General features: G+C 52.6%; 1 protein-coding gene across 1 annotated transcript in view; it reads left to right on the top strand.

Moving 5' to 3' along the window:
* The first annotated feature begins 438 nt into the window (after positions 1-438).
* Positions 439-15851, top strand: part of LIMD1 (LIM domain containing 1) — an 86795-nt gene continuing 71382 nt past the window's right edge. Inside the window, exon 1 of the mRNA XM_010336993.3 lies at positions 439-2588. Coding sequence (XP_010335295.1) covers positions 1178-2588 — 1411 coding nt within the window. The 5' untranslated portion in view covers positions 439-1177. The remainder of the gene's footprint in view (positions 2589-15851) is intronic.

Here is a 15851-nt window from a genome sequence, read left to right as displayed (position 1 = left end):
CAGGGCTGGCCTTCCACCAGGGAAACCGAGGCAGTGAGGCGAGGAGCGCGCCCCCTCGAAACTCCTTGCAAACTCCCAGCGCATGTGTTGGGTCCTCGCAGTCTACCCAGCCCGCCCGTCTCCTAGCGGAGGACCCCGCCCAGCGCTGCCAGGGGCGGGGCCGGGCGTAGGACACGGGACTGGAAGGGAGGTCGGAGCCCCCAGTTGAGTCCGGGACTCGCAGGGGGCGGCAGTGGCGGCGGCGGATTCCCTTGCAGTCCCAGTGCTAGAGCGCGGGACGGACGTGCAGGGCACCCCTCGGGGTTCTCCAGCCAGGCCCGGGGACGGGAAGCCCAGCCACGCTGCCAGGGGCAGGCCTGCCCCGTGGCGCCCGCACGCACGCCGTCCCCGCCCCTCGGCCGCCCCCTCCGCCCCCTCCGCCCCCTCCGCCCTCGCGCGGGCTCGGGACGTGCAGAGCCGGCTAGTGAGCCGCAGGGACTGTGCCTGGCGCACTCACTTCCGCGTCCCGCCGCCCTCCGGCCCGCGCGCGCTGAGCCGCCGCCGCCATCGGACAATGGGTCGCCCGCCCCAGCTGCCGTGAACTTCCTGCCGCGGCTCGGCCGCCCGCACGCCCCGGACCGCGCTCCCGCCTGGCGCCGGCCGGGATCGCAGCTCCAGGGAAGCAGCGGAGGACCCAACGGAGGACCCAGCGCCCGGGACGTACCTGCGCGCCCGCCGCCGCCGCGCCTTTGCTCCGGGCCGGACCCGCGGCCTCTGCACTCCCCGCCGAATCAGCGTCACCCGGCCCCGCCGGCTGCTGCCTTGCTGTGGGGTTTCGTGTTTGGTTGCCTAAGGAGGATGTGATTTTACTTTTTTGCTATTTTCTTTTTCCTTTTATGATTTGAAGAGGAGAAAAGAACTCCGTTAAGCACGCCCGGGACAGCGAAGCGCCCCCAGCTCTCTCACAAGGACTTCTCCAGGAGAAAGGGAGTGGGAAGCAAACTTGGTCCAGCTGGCGTGGTGGCCTCAACTTCCGCTGGACTCTTAAGTCGTGGGGTCATGCCCCTCACGCTGGGCAGGTGGAAGCCTTTACCTGTCCTGGGCTGGACTTGAGCCCCCACGCTTCGCCAGCATCTCCCCGCTGCCCTCAACACCCACACATCCGGCACCAGGGCTAGGCCGGACACCTGTTTGCAGCATGGATAAGTATGACGACCTGGGCCTGGAGGCCAGTAAATTCATTGAGGACCTGAACATGTATGAGGCCTCCAAGGATGGGCTCTTCCGAGTGGACAAGGGTGCAGGCAACAACCCCGAGTTTGAGGAAACTCGCAGGGTGTTCGCCACCAAGATGGCCAAAATCCACCTCCAGCAGCAGCAGCAGCTCCTGCAGGAGGAGACCCTGCCCCGGGGGAGCAGAGGCCCTGTCAATGGAGGGGGCCGCCTGGGCCCACAAGCCCATCGGGAAGCTGGTGTGGGCAGCAAGCTGACTGTGGATGGTGCTGCCAAGCCCCCTCTTGCTGCCTCGACAGGGGCACCTGGGGCAGTCACCACCCTCACTGCTGGGCAGCCCCCGTGCCCACCGCAGGAGCAGAGAGCCAGGCCATACCTGCACGGCACAAAGCATGGCAGCCCGGACTGTAGTTCCAGGGAGAGCCCGGCCAGTTCTGAGATGTCTACTTTCCACCAGCCAGGCCCCTGCGAGGATCCTTCCTGCCTCACTCATGGAGACTATTACGACAACCTCTGCTTGGCCAGCCCTAAGTGGGGTGACAAACCAGGAGTGTCCCCTAGCGTCGGCCTGGGTGTAGGGAGTGGGTGGCCTAGCCCCCCAGGGAGTAGTGACCCACCGCTGCCCAAACCCTGCGGGGACCATACCCTAAACCAGCGACAGCTCTCCCTGAGCTCCAGCAGGTCCTCTGAGGGTAGCCTCGGTGGTCGGGATACTGGCATTAGTGGCCGCAGCAGCGAGAAGCCAGCAGGCCTTTGGTCCACTGCCTCCTCCCAACGAGTGAGCCCTGGCTTGCCTTCCCCAAACTTGGAGAATGGAGTTCCAGCCCTGGGGCCTGCTCAGCCCAGGACCCCTTCTCTGTCAGCACCCCTGGCCCTGAGCTGCCCCAGGCAAGGTGGTCTTCCAAGAACAAACTCGGGGCCAGGGGGTGAGGTTTCAAGTGTGATGTCCAAACCCAGTGAGGACCCCCAAGCCTGGTTCCACGATGGGCCCAAATCTTACCTTTCGAGTTCTGCCCCGTCATCCTTACCTGCTGGCCTGGACGGTTCACAGTCGGGTGCAGTCCCTGGGCTGGGGCTGAAGCCTGGTTGCACAGACCTTGGCACTGGTCCCAAGCTCAGCTCCACCGGCCTTGTTCATCCAGTGATGTCCACCCTGCCTGAGTTATCTTGTAAAGAGGGTCCCCTGGGCTGGTCCTCTGATAGTAGCCTGGGACCTGTGCTCCTGGAGAGCCCCAGCTGCCCTAGGGTAAGGCTGCCCTGCCAGCCCCTCGTCCCAGCTCCTGAGCTGAGACCCTCGGCCGCTGAGTTGAAATTAGAAGCCCTCACCCAACGTCTGGAGCGAGAGATGGATGCTCACCCGAAGGCCGATTACTTTGGTGAGTGAGAGGCTGGTGGAGTTGCCCATGGTGGGGTGATGGGGTTCTTGAGATTGGGGAACATGCTCCCCACCAGGGATGCTGTAGGCTGTAGCTACCCCTCCTTGAGTGGCCTATTTTTTTATTTTTTTATTTTTTTGGCTTCCTCTTTCAGCTGCTTTTTCTGATTCAGAAACTTGAAAGCATCCTGGGGCAGAAAGCAGACCTTACATCTGGGGGTTACCCATGTGTGAAGGGTGCAGCAGGGTGGTTTTGCTCGTGACTGCTCTCAGAAAAGAGAAATGCTGTGACTTTGAATTTCAAGGGTTTTGGGTGTGACTTTAGAGCCTCTTGCAGTGACTTGAATGGGGGCAGCTTTTTCAGGGGCAGGTACCCCTGAGCATTCAGTCTGTGGTTGGTTGGGCAGATCTGGTTGATATTGCTGTTTGAGGGACCAGTGGCTGGGACAGGAGCTCTTGACTGCCGTGTGTGTGTGTGTGTGTGTGTGTGTGTACACTTGTGTGCAGTTGAGGCAGGTCAAACACTACCGTGAAAGACTGTTGTAGAGCAGTGATTCTTAAGGTGCAGTCTCTGGATCAGCAGCATCCCTTCATCTGGAAACTGATTAGAAATGGAAATTCTTGGGTCCCACCCCAGACCTACTGAATCAGAAGCCATGGAATGGGACCCAGCAACCCGTGACGCTGATGTGCGGTGAGATTTGAACCCTGCTGGACCCTGTGCCTCCTAACCCAGCCCACACCCGGGTACCAGCCGACAGCCAGGTTGTACCACAGCCGTGGCACGAAATAGTGTGGAAAATGTGTCTTCCTGGTTTTACTCAAACTTGCATGTTCTGTTTTAGTCTCTTTTTTAAAACCACAAACTCTTGGAGACTGCTAGCTTCAACTTTTTTTTCTTTATACGGGGTTTGGTGGTAGCTGTATCCTTCGGTTGAGTAATGATTAGTTGTCTCATAAGAAAGCTAACTAGAAAGACAGCCCATTTGTAGAGAATCGGAGGCGTTTTTCTTTTTCATGTTTTAACTTTGGATAATTGAGCTCACGAGTTCCCCATAGCCTGAGTCCTGCTGGGGTGGCAGCTCTGCCGAATGGAGGGCAGGGGCAGGGAAGGCTCTGGAAGAGGAAGACAGCTGTCAGTCTACGCTTATTCTCCATAAACAAACATGTGTCCCAAGGTCCTTCGAGGGACCAGGGTCCAAGGCAGTGGGCTGCTGGACATATGCAGCTTACGGTAGCATTGTGTTTTGCTTCTCATGAGAGCCTCACGGGAGCCAGTTCTCACCCCAAACTCAGCAGGCTGAGGTCAGGGTGGCTGTTTACAGCTTACTTTTTAAAATATATATATATATTTTTTGAGACAGGGGCTTGCCTTGGTGCCCAGGCTGGAGTGCAGTGCAGCCTAGACCTCCTGGGTCTAGACATCTTCCTACCTCAGCGTCTTCTTACCTCAGCCTCCTGAGTAGCTAGGATTACTCAGGAGGAAGCGGGGGAGGAGGGAGGTGTGGAGGTATGTGTGTGGATGGTCCTCCCTACGTTGCTCAGTCTGGTCTTGAACTCCTGGTCTCAAGTGATCCTCCTGCCTCAGCCTCCCAAAGTGCTGGGATTACAGGTGTGAGCTACTGTGCCTGGCCTACTGGCTTTTTTTTTTTTTTTTTTTTTTTTTTTTTTTTTTTTTTTTGAGACGGAGTTTCGCTCTTGTTACCCAGGCTGGAGTGCAATGGCACGATCTCGGCTCACCGCAGCCTCCGTCTCCTGGGTTCAAGCAATTCTCCTGCCTCAGCCTCCCGAGTAGCTGGGACTACAGGCGTGTGCCACCATGCTCAGCTAATTTTTGTATTTTTAGTAGAGACGGGGTTTCACCATGTTGACCAGGATGGTCTCGATCTCTTGACCTTGTGATCCACCCGTCTTGGCCTCCCAAAGTGCTGGGATTATAGGCGTGAGCCACCGCACCTGGCCTCTGGCTTATTTTTTAAAGCACATGGCACCATCTCACTGTGAACTATCTTTCTCCTTAGCACATTCTCACCTTTGGGAGTAATAGCTGCAAATACTGTGAGTCTTTTAATGTAAACTTTTATTTAGTTGTAAATTTCAAGCTCATTGGACAACACAAACAGCAGTTTTCTTTATCCTGGGATGCAAGTTTACTCCATGAATCAGAGCAGTGGTATCAGCTAACACTGCTCATCCATTCAGCATGTATTAAAATTATTGAGCACCTATCCTGAGGCCATGCTCTGTTCCAGGTCTTGAGGATACAGGAACCACTGCCTCCTTGGAGCTGACAGTGCAGTAGAAGGAGGCAAGGAGTGAATGAAGTAAATAAGCAAGCACTAGGGAGAGAAACAAGGTAGAGGAGGGCGATGGAACCCTGGGGCTGGGGGTGGCAGAGAGAGTTCCAGTTCTAAATTGGGTGATCAGGGAATGTCCCACCGAGAAGATGCATTTGAGCAAAGGCTTAAAGAAGGAAGGAGACTGGACCGTGTGTTTGCCCAGGGAAAGGGTGTTCTCGGCAGGGTAGACAGCAAGCACAGGCCCTGTAGGCCTGGTCTGTGCTGAGCACTGTACTAAACACTTGATGCTGACTGTCGAATTGACTGGTCACAGCTTTCTCAGAAGCAAGTTCTCCCATTATGCCCATTTTACTGATGAGGAAACGGAAGCTCAGGGAGATGAAATGACTTACTGGCAGTGGCAGTGGCACAGGTCATATTGGGTGCTCCTGGGACTTGAGCCTGATAGTTCAGCCTCAGGGCCCATGCGTCTAACCAGCATTGCCAAACTGTCTCCCAAGCAGAGATGTGGAAACCTATTTTATTTATTTAATTTTATTTTTATTTTTTATCGAGGTGAAATTTACATAACGTAAAATTAACCATTTTGAAGTGAACAATTCAGTGGTGTTTAATATTAATACATTCACAATGTTGTGCAATGAACACCTCTGTCTCGTTCCAAAATGTTTTCATCAACCCAAAAGGAAACCCCATACCCAAAAAGCAATTGCTCCCTGTTTCCTCCCCACCCCCTGGCTTCTGGCAACAGCCAATGTGCTGTCTCTATGGCATTACCTATTCTGAAATTTCATGTAGAAACGGAATCATGTGTTTTCTTCATTTTTCATATAAACTTCACAGATAAGCAAGCACACACAGTGAAAACCAAGCCTCTTCCCCTGGCCTGTATAGCCGAGTGTCTTGGGTGTAAGGAGCATGTGTGTGTCTCTGCCAGCCCCAGCAGTGGCATGCTGTCCCACCACACAGTGTCTCGGCAGTGGCTCTACATCAGTGTGTGTTCAGTTGGGTATACATGGCTGCTGTGCCATGTGCCCAGGTCACCTAAGCAGCCCTCTCTGATGGGCCTTTGGAATGTACCCATTCACAAGGGGCAGGCGTAGCTGCAAGATCGGCTCCCAGCAGTGGGACTGTGGGGCTGGGTGGTTTGTGTCCTTTAGGTGTGGCTTGGTTGGTCCCTGCAGAGCTCATGCCAGGGCTGAGCTGCCAGCTGTGTGGGAGAGGGTTTGCCCCATACCCGCTTTGGTGGCAGAGCTTCCATCTGCTCTTTCATGACCTATCATGAGGCAGAGGAGGAAGTCTTTCGGTCTGAGCATTGGCAGTCTTTGCCTGGCCCTGTGCGGGGACCTTGACCAGACTTTGTACTCCTCCAGACCCTGGAGGCTGGACAGCTGAGGCTCCCCACAACAGATGCTTTTCCCTCCCCTACATCTGATATTACTGGAAAGATTTTGTCTACCCAACATGCTACATTTGTTAAATAATGGTTAGATTCTACTTCCAAATGGAAGAATGTTTAATGGTGCGGAGGCAGAGGCAGAGTGACAGAACTCCCCATGAGAGGCGGTGTCATTCAGGCCAAAAGAAAAGCAAAGTAGAGTTTGGGTTAGCCTGGACCCCTTCCTGGATCAAACTGCAGGTGTCCCTTTGGGTATTTGACTTTGTGGGAAGAGCTTGTGAATCCCCTTTGTCACCTTTGTAAGCCCTTAGAGTCTGAAGATGCCCAGTTTCCAGTTACTGATTAACTGGGCACTGGGATCTCCTGGCACTTTCCATGGCTGGTCTTTGTGGATTTAGTAAAACAAGACCCTAAAGAGGTGTGTCTCTCTCCCTACTCTGCTGGGCCTGCTTCCTCCTCCAGTCCCTCTCTGTGGCCTCTTTGTCTCTCTGTCCATGTTGTTGGGTTTTGGTCTTCCTAGGCGTTGCCCCTGGCCCACACCACCCAGTGCCCTGTGGCGTCTGTTTTAGTGTCACTGCGACACTGCAGAAGTGGGGTGCAGAGGGCATCGTGCCTTTGTTGGCTGTGTCCCACCGTCACCTCCGTGGGATCTGCCTATCTTCCTCACGCTGGTCGTCTGCTCCCTTTCTAAGGAAAAGGATCACAAGCTGGGTGTGGTAGCTCACACCCAATCCCAGCGACTTAAGAGACTGAGGCAGGAGAATTGCTTTAAGACCAGCTGGGCAACAGAGTTACACCCTATCTCTACAAAAAAAACACGAACACAAACATTAGCCAGGCATGGTGCTGCACACCTGTAGTCCCAGCTACTTGGGAGGCTGAGCTGAGAAGATTGCTTGAGCCCAGGAGGTTGAGGCTGCAGTGAGCTATGTTCGTGCCGCTGCACTCCAGCCTAGATGACAGAGCAAGACCCTGTCTTAAAACAAAAACAAAAGACCCCACAAATAAACTTGTCATAGGCTGGGTTTCCTGAGAAGCTGACTGAGACAGAGTTTACTATGCAAGGGCTTATTAAAAGGTGCTTTTGGGGTCGTCCCCCGCCACCCACCTGTGGAGGGTGGAGAAGGAGTCAGGAGTGGGCAGAAGAGAGCTGAGCTGCTGGGGCCTGACCCCACAGGGAACCTGGGTCATCCTAGTTAGCTTGACATGGCCCAGCCTTCACACTCCCTCATGGATCAGCTATGGGCTGTGGGCTACCCAGGAAGATGGTGACTTTGGGTGAGGCAGCTCTGTGCTGCTGGGGCATTCTCCCCAGAGGCTGAGAGGAGGGCTGCCCTCCTGGTGTACCCCAGCAACTGTGCCTTCCCCTGTCCTCTCCTTCATCAAAGGGCCTTTGCCACATCACCATAGCCCCCACTCCTGGGGCAGGTAGGAGGTGTGACTGGGGCATTGTGGTTCTAATGATAGCTGTTGTGTGTAAGTGCCTGTGGTGTGCCAGGCACTGGTACTCAGTGCTTTGTGGACGTTGTTGGCATTTAACCTGCACACCTAATTTTGATGTAGGCCCCATTATTCTCTGTTTACAATTGAGAAACTGAATCCAGAGAGTTTAAGTGACTTGCTCAGGACCACACGGGTGCAAGCAGTAGAGCTCCCACACCAGTCGGATTCTCCCTCTGCTTTGACCACTTGCATGGTGGGACTAGGTGGTCTCTCACGTGTGTGTGGATGCCTTCTGTTGCCCCTCCAGATTCACTCTCCACCCAAGTGCTATAGGGGACATTTGTGGGCTCCTTATCATTTTCATGCCTTCTTCCCCCACATTTCGGGCTGTGGACTTTTGTGTCCCCTGGACCCTGTGCTCACCGTCCCTCCTGTGGGTGGGCCTGGGTGATCAGTCACTGTTAAGGCTACCCAGGAGAGAGCCACCTTCTGCTCGCTTGCCGAGTAGGCTCTGCCAGACTTTGTTAGGACCAGAGCGGTGGGAAAGGCAAGAATAAGCAGGTGCCAGGGTCTCCTGAAGCCAGGAAGTGGATGGACAGGTCTGCTCCTCACCTGCATGGAGAGAGGAGAGGTTGGCATTGTGTTTGGTCCGGCATGGTGGTGCACACCTGTAGTCTCAGCTACTTTGCGTCCATGGTGGATGTCCTTGCAGCAGTATCCTCACCCAGAAAACTGCAGCCTGGGAGCCTGAAAACAGGTATGATTCCTCCTGGGAAAGGCCCTGCCCTGACCAGGGCCAGGGAGCCTGTCTCACCTGATTTCATTTTCCTGGCAATGCACAGGGTTAAATGAGCAGTCCAAGCAAGGAACATGTAGGTATCCTGTCTATGTGTCCGCATGTCCTATCTGCATGGCTGCAGATATCCTATCTGCATGTCTGCATGTCCTGTCTATATGACGATAGATGCCCTTCCGTCTGACAGTCTCTTGCACACTGAGCTGCTCCTCATCTACATAACTTTTTTTTTTTTTTTTTTTTTTTGAGTTGGAGTTTCGCTCTTGTTGCCCAGGTTGGAGTGCAGTGGCTCGATCTCAGCTCACCGTAACCTCTGCCTCCCAGATTCAAGCGATTCTCCTGCCTCAGCCTCCCAAGTAGCTGGGATTACAGGCATACACCATCACACCCAGCTTATCTTCATGACTTTTTAATTACTTTTTATCTGACTTTGTTAACGACGGATGCTCACAATATGGTGCTTAAATTCTAGCCTAGACTGAAAAATGGAGCATTTTTATCTAAAAGGAAACAACATGGGCCAATCTTGTAATAAAGCAGCCTCTCCAGAATTCCAGGACAGAGGTCTGTCTGTGTTCCCCAGAGGCACTGGCTAACCAGCTCCCTCCCATATCAGGCATTTGATTAAACCCAAACCAAGTACCTATGTGGAAGAAAGTGACAGAAGCTCAACATCCATGTGGCTCTGAGTGACTGGCATGGCTAGATATGATGACCTGGGGACTGCCACCAGAATGCCTTTTGGAGACGTGCCGTAATTTGAACGTAGTGAATCCAGGTTTCCATTGACGTGGAAATAAACTTCTGATTCTGCTGGTAACATTTGACATTCAAGACTTCAATTCTGTCTGTCTGTCTCTCCCTGCAGATGCATGCCCTGGGATCTGGGGATGCCCAGTCCTTTAAACATTGGGCAGCCTGTGTGCACTCTTCTAAAAAACCGGCCAGGCGCAATGGCTCATACCTATAATTCTGGCACTTTGGGAGGCTGAGGTGGGCAGATCACGAGGTTGGGAGATCTAGACCATTTTGGCCAACATGATAAAACCCCGTCTTTAGTAAAAATACAAAAAAATTAACTGGACGTGGGTGTGCGCCTGTAGTCACAGCTACTCGGGACGCTGAGGCAGGAGAATCGCTTGAACCTGGGAGGCAGAGGTTTCAGTGAGTTCAGATCACACCACTACACTCCAGCCTGGCAACAGAGGGAGACTCCATCTCAAAAAAAAAAAAAAAAAAAAAAAAAAATTTGAGGCAGAGCCTCACCAAATTGCTTAGGCTGGTTTTGAACTCCCCGCCTCAAGTGATCTCCCACTTCAGCCTCCCAAAGTGCTGGGATTACAGGCATGAGCTGCCATGCCCAGCTCATGCATTTTTTTAATGGAACAGGCAATCTTCCTAAGTCGGGAAGACATGTATTCTTAACCTTTTATTGATGTATGATGTACACATATCATAGATGTTCACAAAGTGAGCCTATCTGTGTAACCAACACCCAGATCAAGACAGAGCATGACCATCACCCAGGAAGCTCCTGTGCCCTGTGCAGTCACCACCAGCATCCAAGGATCAGCTGCCTGATTTCTAACAGCAAAAATGAGCTTTTATACAAACATGTATATGTAAAAATATACACTTGAAAAATGTAAAAACACATTATGGCATGTTTAGGGATGGATGAATGGAGATCGTGTGGCTCACCTGGGTGAAGCAAGGAGTTGGTGCCGTCTGCCCAGGGCCCGCTCCACTGCATGCCCTCCTGGGCTGCTAAGCTCGCCCTGTAACAGTGGCAGCTCCTGTGTGGTCAGTGGTGGAGGACTGGACACCATCTTGGTCCTTTGTGTTCTCTGAAGGGATGTGACCACATCGTGTGCCTCAGCCCGTCCCTGCATGCCATCTCTCTCCACAGCACTTCTCTTCAGCATTTTCCAGGGGGAGATGTGAGGAAGCTCCCAGACTTCATTTAGATACAGTCATCTTTTTGCTCAGTCAGCAGGTCAATGAGGCATTCCCGGCAGGTCACACTGTGCCCGCAGCACTGGTTGAGTGCCTTGGGGAAAGACAGCCAGTGCAATGGAGTCACACTCCTCTCTGTGACCTTGCAGGCTCTCGCTCTGGCCCGCCCCTCCTATACCTCCCCTTGCCCCTTCTGCCCCATCATCCCAGCCTTGTTTTCTCTGAGCCTCTTGAGGTCCTTGTCCTTGCGGCTCCCAACGGATGTCTTTTTGGCCAGCGCTGTGCCACCAATGCCACCAGTCGCTTCCAAGCAGACGGATCTGCTGGGAGACGTAGCCCTGACACGTCTCGACATGGATTCCCACGGCGTCTGCCTGTTCCGTCACGCTTTCTCCTTGGGGACGGTATGTTTCTGCTCTGTTCCTTTGTGACCAGGAAAGAATGTCTTGTTTCTTCCATCCTGCCCTCCTGGTCTTTCCATTAACAGTCCAGAGCATGAAACTGATATTTTGACACAATTATTCTTGCCAGGGGTTTAAAAAAGTTATGTTTTTTTACATCTGTTGATTTGTGACTGTCACATAGGAGACAAGACTATATAAGAAAGGCACATATTTGGGAGGGAGGAAACCAGGTTTTCTGGGCATGATCCCCCCGGCAGCTCGGGGTGTGATATTGGGTAAGTGCTTCTAGCTCTGCTGAGCCAAGATGATCTCTCAGGGTCCTTCCCGGCCCAAAGTCCTGTGACAGTGGCATTGGGTATAATTAGGTGCCTGGATTTCAGCTAACCAAGTAACAGGGACTGGCAGCATTATTGTTGGCAGTGGCAGAGAGCCTGGAAAGGCAGAGGCCAAGCGGCCTGGCATCCCAGCCCCTTTCCAGACCGCTACAGAATTAAAAAACAATTTTCACTTTTAGTTATGGTTACATTTGCAATTGTAAGTGGTAATCATTTTTACTTTAGATATTCTGGAAAATACATACAATTAAAGATGAAACATGAGTCACTCATGTGCCTGCCATCCTTAGAATAATCAGTGTTAAGATTGTCTGCAGGAAGTATCCAGTGCAAGGTAGTGGCTGAGCCCGTTGGTGATGCAGAATGTATCAGGCAAGGTGGTTGTCGGATCTCTGGCCAAATGTAGAATCATTTACTGAGCTAGAGGCCAATTTGCTTGGAAGAGTGCGTCTAATTAAAGTGAGATTAGACAGGACTAAAGATGTCCTTTAGGAAGCAAGCACATGTGGCAAGCCACTGGTATTATCACCAACCCTGCAGGCTTTTTAAGGTGCTGATTTCAATTAAACTTGCCATCCTTAGTACAGGGGGCAGCTCGGAGCTCTGGTCTGTGGCACTCACTGTCCTTGTTTGTACTGGCGTGACCCACTCCTCTCTGTGGTCTTCCGTGGCGCCCTGGGCATTGCTGGGTCTCAGGCCTGGTCATCTGCCACAGGACAGTGGCCTCAGGCACAGCAGTGTCTGGCCAGTCTCCCATCTCTGTCCCAGTGCCCACATGCTGTGGGCTCCGTGGATGCCTGTTGAAGGAGTGAAGGGACTTCCATTAGGCTGTGACGGTGGAATAAGGGATTTTTAGCTGGGGTTATGACTCTGAGATAGTTTTGCCAAAATTTGTCTAGCAGTTTTTCTGTGCCAGGCACTTTTCTAAGCACTCCTTAACGCTTTTCTCACCTGTATTACGTTGTTATCCTCCCAGCAACCCTCCTTTCTTATCCCCATTTCACAGATGGGGAAACAGAGCTGCACAGAAGTTAACTGGCCTGCCTAGTGTTTTTATGAAGTGGCTTTGCCGAGTCTGGCTGCTGAGCTGGAGACTGACCACTGTGCTGTGCTGCCTTTTAGCTCTTGGAAGTCTCTCCCTTCTAACAAGGGAGAAAATTCAGGAGCCACTGTGGCTGTGGGTAGGTCAAGGCTGAGGTCTTTTTGTACTCTGGTGGAGGCAGGGCCATTCCAGGAGCAAGAAAGAAGGCAGAGCGTGGAGGCACCCCGAGCTAACTGGAAGAGCTGGGTCCCACTCTTGCAACGAGGGGCTGTCTCCAGCTTCGTCTTCTGTCCAGGAGCCTGTGCCTGCCCAGGTGCCTCCCTGCCAGGCTGTGGGCAGAGCCACAGAGGCTCAGAGCATGTGGGCTTCTTCGTGTTCCTCTGAAGGGGTGTGGGTTACGGCAAGTGGACCATGCCTTCAGGGGTGCTTGTGTGACACTCGGAAGTGCTGCAGGCATAGGTAGGGATGTGCCAGCCCTTGGACGTGAGCAAGATGCCTTGTCTGCGGGTCAGTAGCAACCCCAGGCTGTGTGCAGAGGTGCTACAACCGAATTTTGTTTTGTTTCGTTTTTGAGGCAGCGTCTCACTCTGTTGCTCAGGCTGGAGTGCGATGGCAATTTCTCAGCTCACCGCAACCTCCGCTTCCCAGGTTCGAGCAATTCTCGTGCCTCGGCTTCCCGAGTACCTAAGATTATAGGCCCCTCCACCTCGGCCGCCTAATTTTTGAATTTTAGCAGAGACGAGTTTTCACCATGTTGGCCAGGCTGGTCTTGAACTCCTAACCTCAAATGATCCACCTGCCTTGGCCTCCCAAAGTGCTGGGGTTCCAGGTGTGGGCCACCACGCCCGGCCTAGAACCAAGTTTTGGATGACACTGTCATTAGAGTTCAGCCGGCAAACGGAACAGAAACCTCGTCCCGAAACAAAACAGGTCACCAAAATTTCCAGGGCGTGGCAGCAGCAGGGTAGCACTTGCCAGTGAATATTTATATCCACTCCAGTTTTTGTTTTCCATTTTTCCCCTTACAGGGAAACCAGCTGGACACAGGGTCTCAGGGTCACACTGGAAGGCAGGAGACTTTCTGCTCGAGTGTTTCAAAGGGAGTTCTTAGGCTCCACAGCCAGGTTATTTTTAAGTTTTGAGAGCCATGTGTTTTAACTTGGCCAAGTTCCTTCCTCAGTCTTTCTTGTGTGACTGTCACTGTGTCCCTGGGGAGCAAGGACGGGTTACTCCGGGTTACTGAAAGCTGTTGGGGAGCATCTCAGGGGTCTCTAACTCCCTCCCCACAAACATGTTCTTGTAGCATACAGAAAGTTCTGGAAGCCTGCCATCATGCTGTCTGTCATTCCAGGGAGGGAGTTTGCATTTAGCATGAGTCCACCCTGCAGCTAGTTCTGGAAGGATAGTGACTGAGGTACTTAGAGGACCTAGTGGGTAAGGCACCCCTCTTAGCGGGCAGGCCCTGAGTCAGGGGGTGAGCACATATTCCAGCAGGCCTGGGCTGGCTGGCATGTGCCCGTCATTTCAGGCGGTAAGACAGGAGCACACTTGCTTTTTGTTGCCCAAAGCCCCTTCTGACTGTGACAGCAGCTTCCCTGATCTCCTGCACTTCCCTGTCAGCCGGGTTGATGGATTTCCTTTCAGCAGGGACCAAGTCACGGCTGTGTTTGCTCGTGATGGTCAGGGCTGGCCCTGAGGTTTTGCATCTGCCAAAATGTCGCCTATTCCCCTCCCCCTACATCAGTTTGCATTCCTTCCTGATGATGCAGTGAGGTAGTAAATTTAGAAAGAGATGGATTGGAGGGCCGCTCAGCTGCTGGCCGTGGCCGGGTTCCAGGGCATTTGCTGACAGTTATCTTTATAATAAATGCGGATAGCATTGCAGGCCTGACTGTGCTGCTTTCTGGCTGTAAGCTTGACTTTTCTGCTTCACTTTTCTGCCCTCCGTTTCCTCATCTTATGGGGACTGGAGGTCTTGTGCTGCTTATAATTCTGTTTCCTTTCCCTTGCTTTGAGCTTCAGAGCCAGTTTTAGATTCAGGGCTGTTGGCTGGGAGAAGACTCTTGGCTCTGAGGGTGACGGTGGTTTGAGGGAGAACATGCTTCAGACACCGATGTGTGTGTGGGCAGGGGTGTCACGGGCATGTACATTGGTTGAACTTGGAAGCTTTCCCTCATTTGCTTGCAGAGAAGCCCCTTGACAAGAGTGGAGAAGCCTGAGATGGGGAAGGTGTAAAAAAGCACGTGCACACGGCCGGGCGCGGTGGCTCACGCCTGGAATCCCAGCACTTTGGGAGGCCGAGCTGGGCAGATCAAGAGCTCAGGAGTTCAAGACCACCCTGGCCAATATAGTGAAACCCTGTCTTTACTAAAAACACAAAAAAATTAGCTGGGTGTGTGGCGGGTGCCTGTAATCCCAGCTACTCAGGAGGCTGAGGCAGGAGAATCGCTGGAACCCGGAGGTGGAGGTTGCAGTGAGTAGAGATCGCGCCACTGCACTCCAGCCTGGCAACAGGGTGAGACTCCATCTCAAAAAAAACAAAAAACAAACCCCCACATACACAATGACAAGCTTTGTTCAGAAGCAAGTGAGGCCCTGTCTTTAAGGAGTAAGGAGAATGAGGCCGGGCATGGTGGCTCAGGCCTATAATCCCACACTTTTGGAAGCCGAGGTGGGTGGATCACTTGAGGTCAAGAGTTCAAGACCAGCTTGGCCAACATGGTAAAACTCTGTCTGTACTAAAAATACAAAAATTAGCCTGGCGTGGTGGCGGGTAGCTGTAGCCCCTGCTACTCAGGAGGCTGAGGCAGGAGAATTGCTTGAACCCAGGCGGCAGAGGTTGCAGTGAGCCGAGATCGTGCCACTGCACTCTAGCCTGGGTGACAGAGTAAGACTTGGTCTCAAAAAGAAGAAGAAATAAGAAGAATGAAGAAATAAAACCAAACACTGAATTAGCGATAAGATTCAAAATAGAAAGCACAAGACCTGGTCTGTAGAAATTCACTCACGAGATATGTATTGAATGACTGAATCATGTATGTATTTATAATATTACCCAATCAGAATAAAAAAGGGAAATATTTTGATGACATCGCTACCATTTGCTCAGCAGTAGCGGCTCAGAAACAGTGCATGCTGCATGTGTATTTTCTGCATAACTTGTGCCTGGTGGTAGCTGTGACGGCCTGTGCCGGTTTCCGTCAAACCTTGATTACTTGTTAGCATTTTGAAGGGAGAGCTTATGTGGTGAGGACTTGGGTGACATTGTTTGTGGGAGGAGGGCCAAGCGTGGAGTAGAAGTTGAATGTTGGAAGTGCTGGACCTCCAGATTCAGGACACTTGGAGAAGCCCTGTCCCTTGGGGTAAACTTGAGACTTTACATTTTGAGGTTAAGGGAATTTCAGTCGGTTAGCACATAACCTGGGTGAATCTCTTGATGTTTTCTTCTTCTTTTTTTTTTTTTTAAATTCATAGGCCTGTATACTACCGCCTCAAGCTCCGGGGCTCAAACAGTCCTATTGCCTCATCCTCCCAGGTAGCTGGGATACAGGTGTGTGCCACCGCGCCTGGCTCTGGATGGTTCCTTGGT

This window comes from Saimiri boliviensis, chromosome 8 (assembly GCF_048565385.1).
Source record: "Saimiri boliviensis isolate mSaiBol1 chromosome 8, mSaiBol1.pri, whole genome shotgun sequence".
In the NCBI taxonomy this organism is placed as follows: Eukaryota; Metazoa; Chordata; class Mammalia; order Primates; family Cebidae; genus Saimiri; species Saimiri boliviensis.
This window is presented reverse-complemented; position numbering and strand designations above follow the sequence as displayed.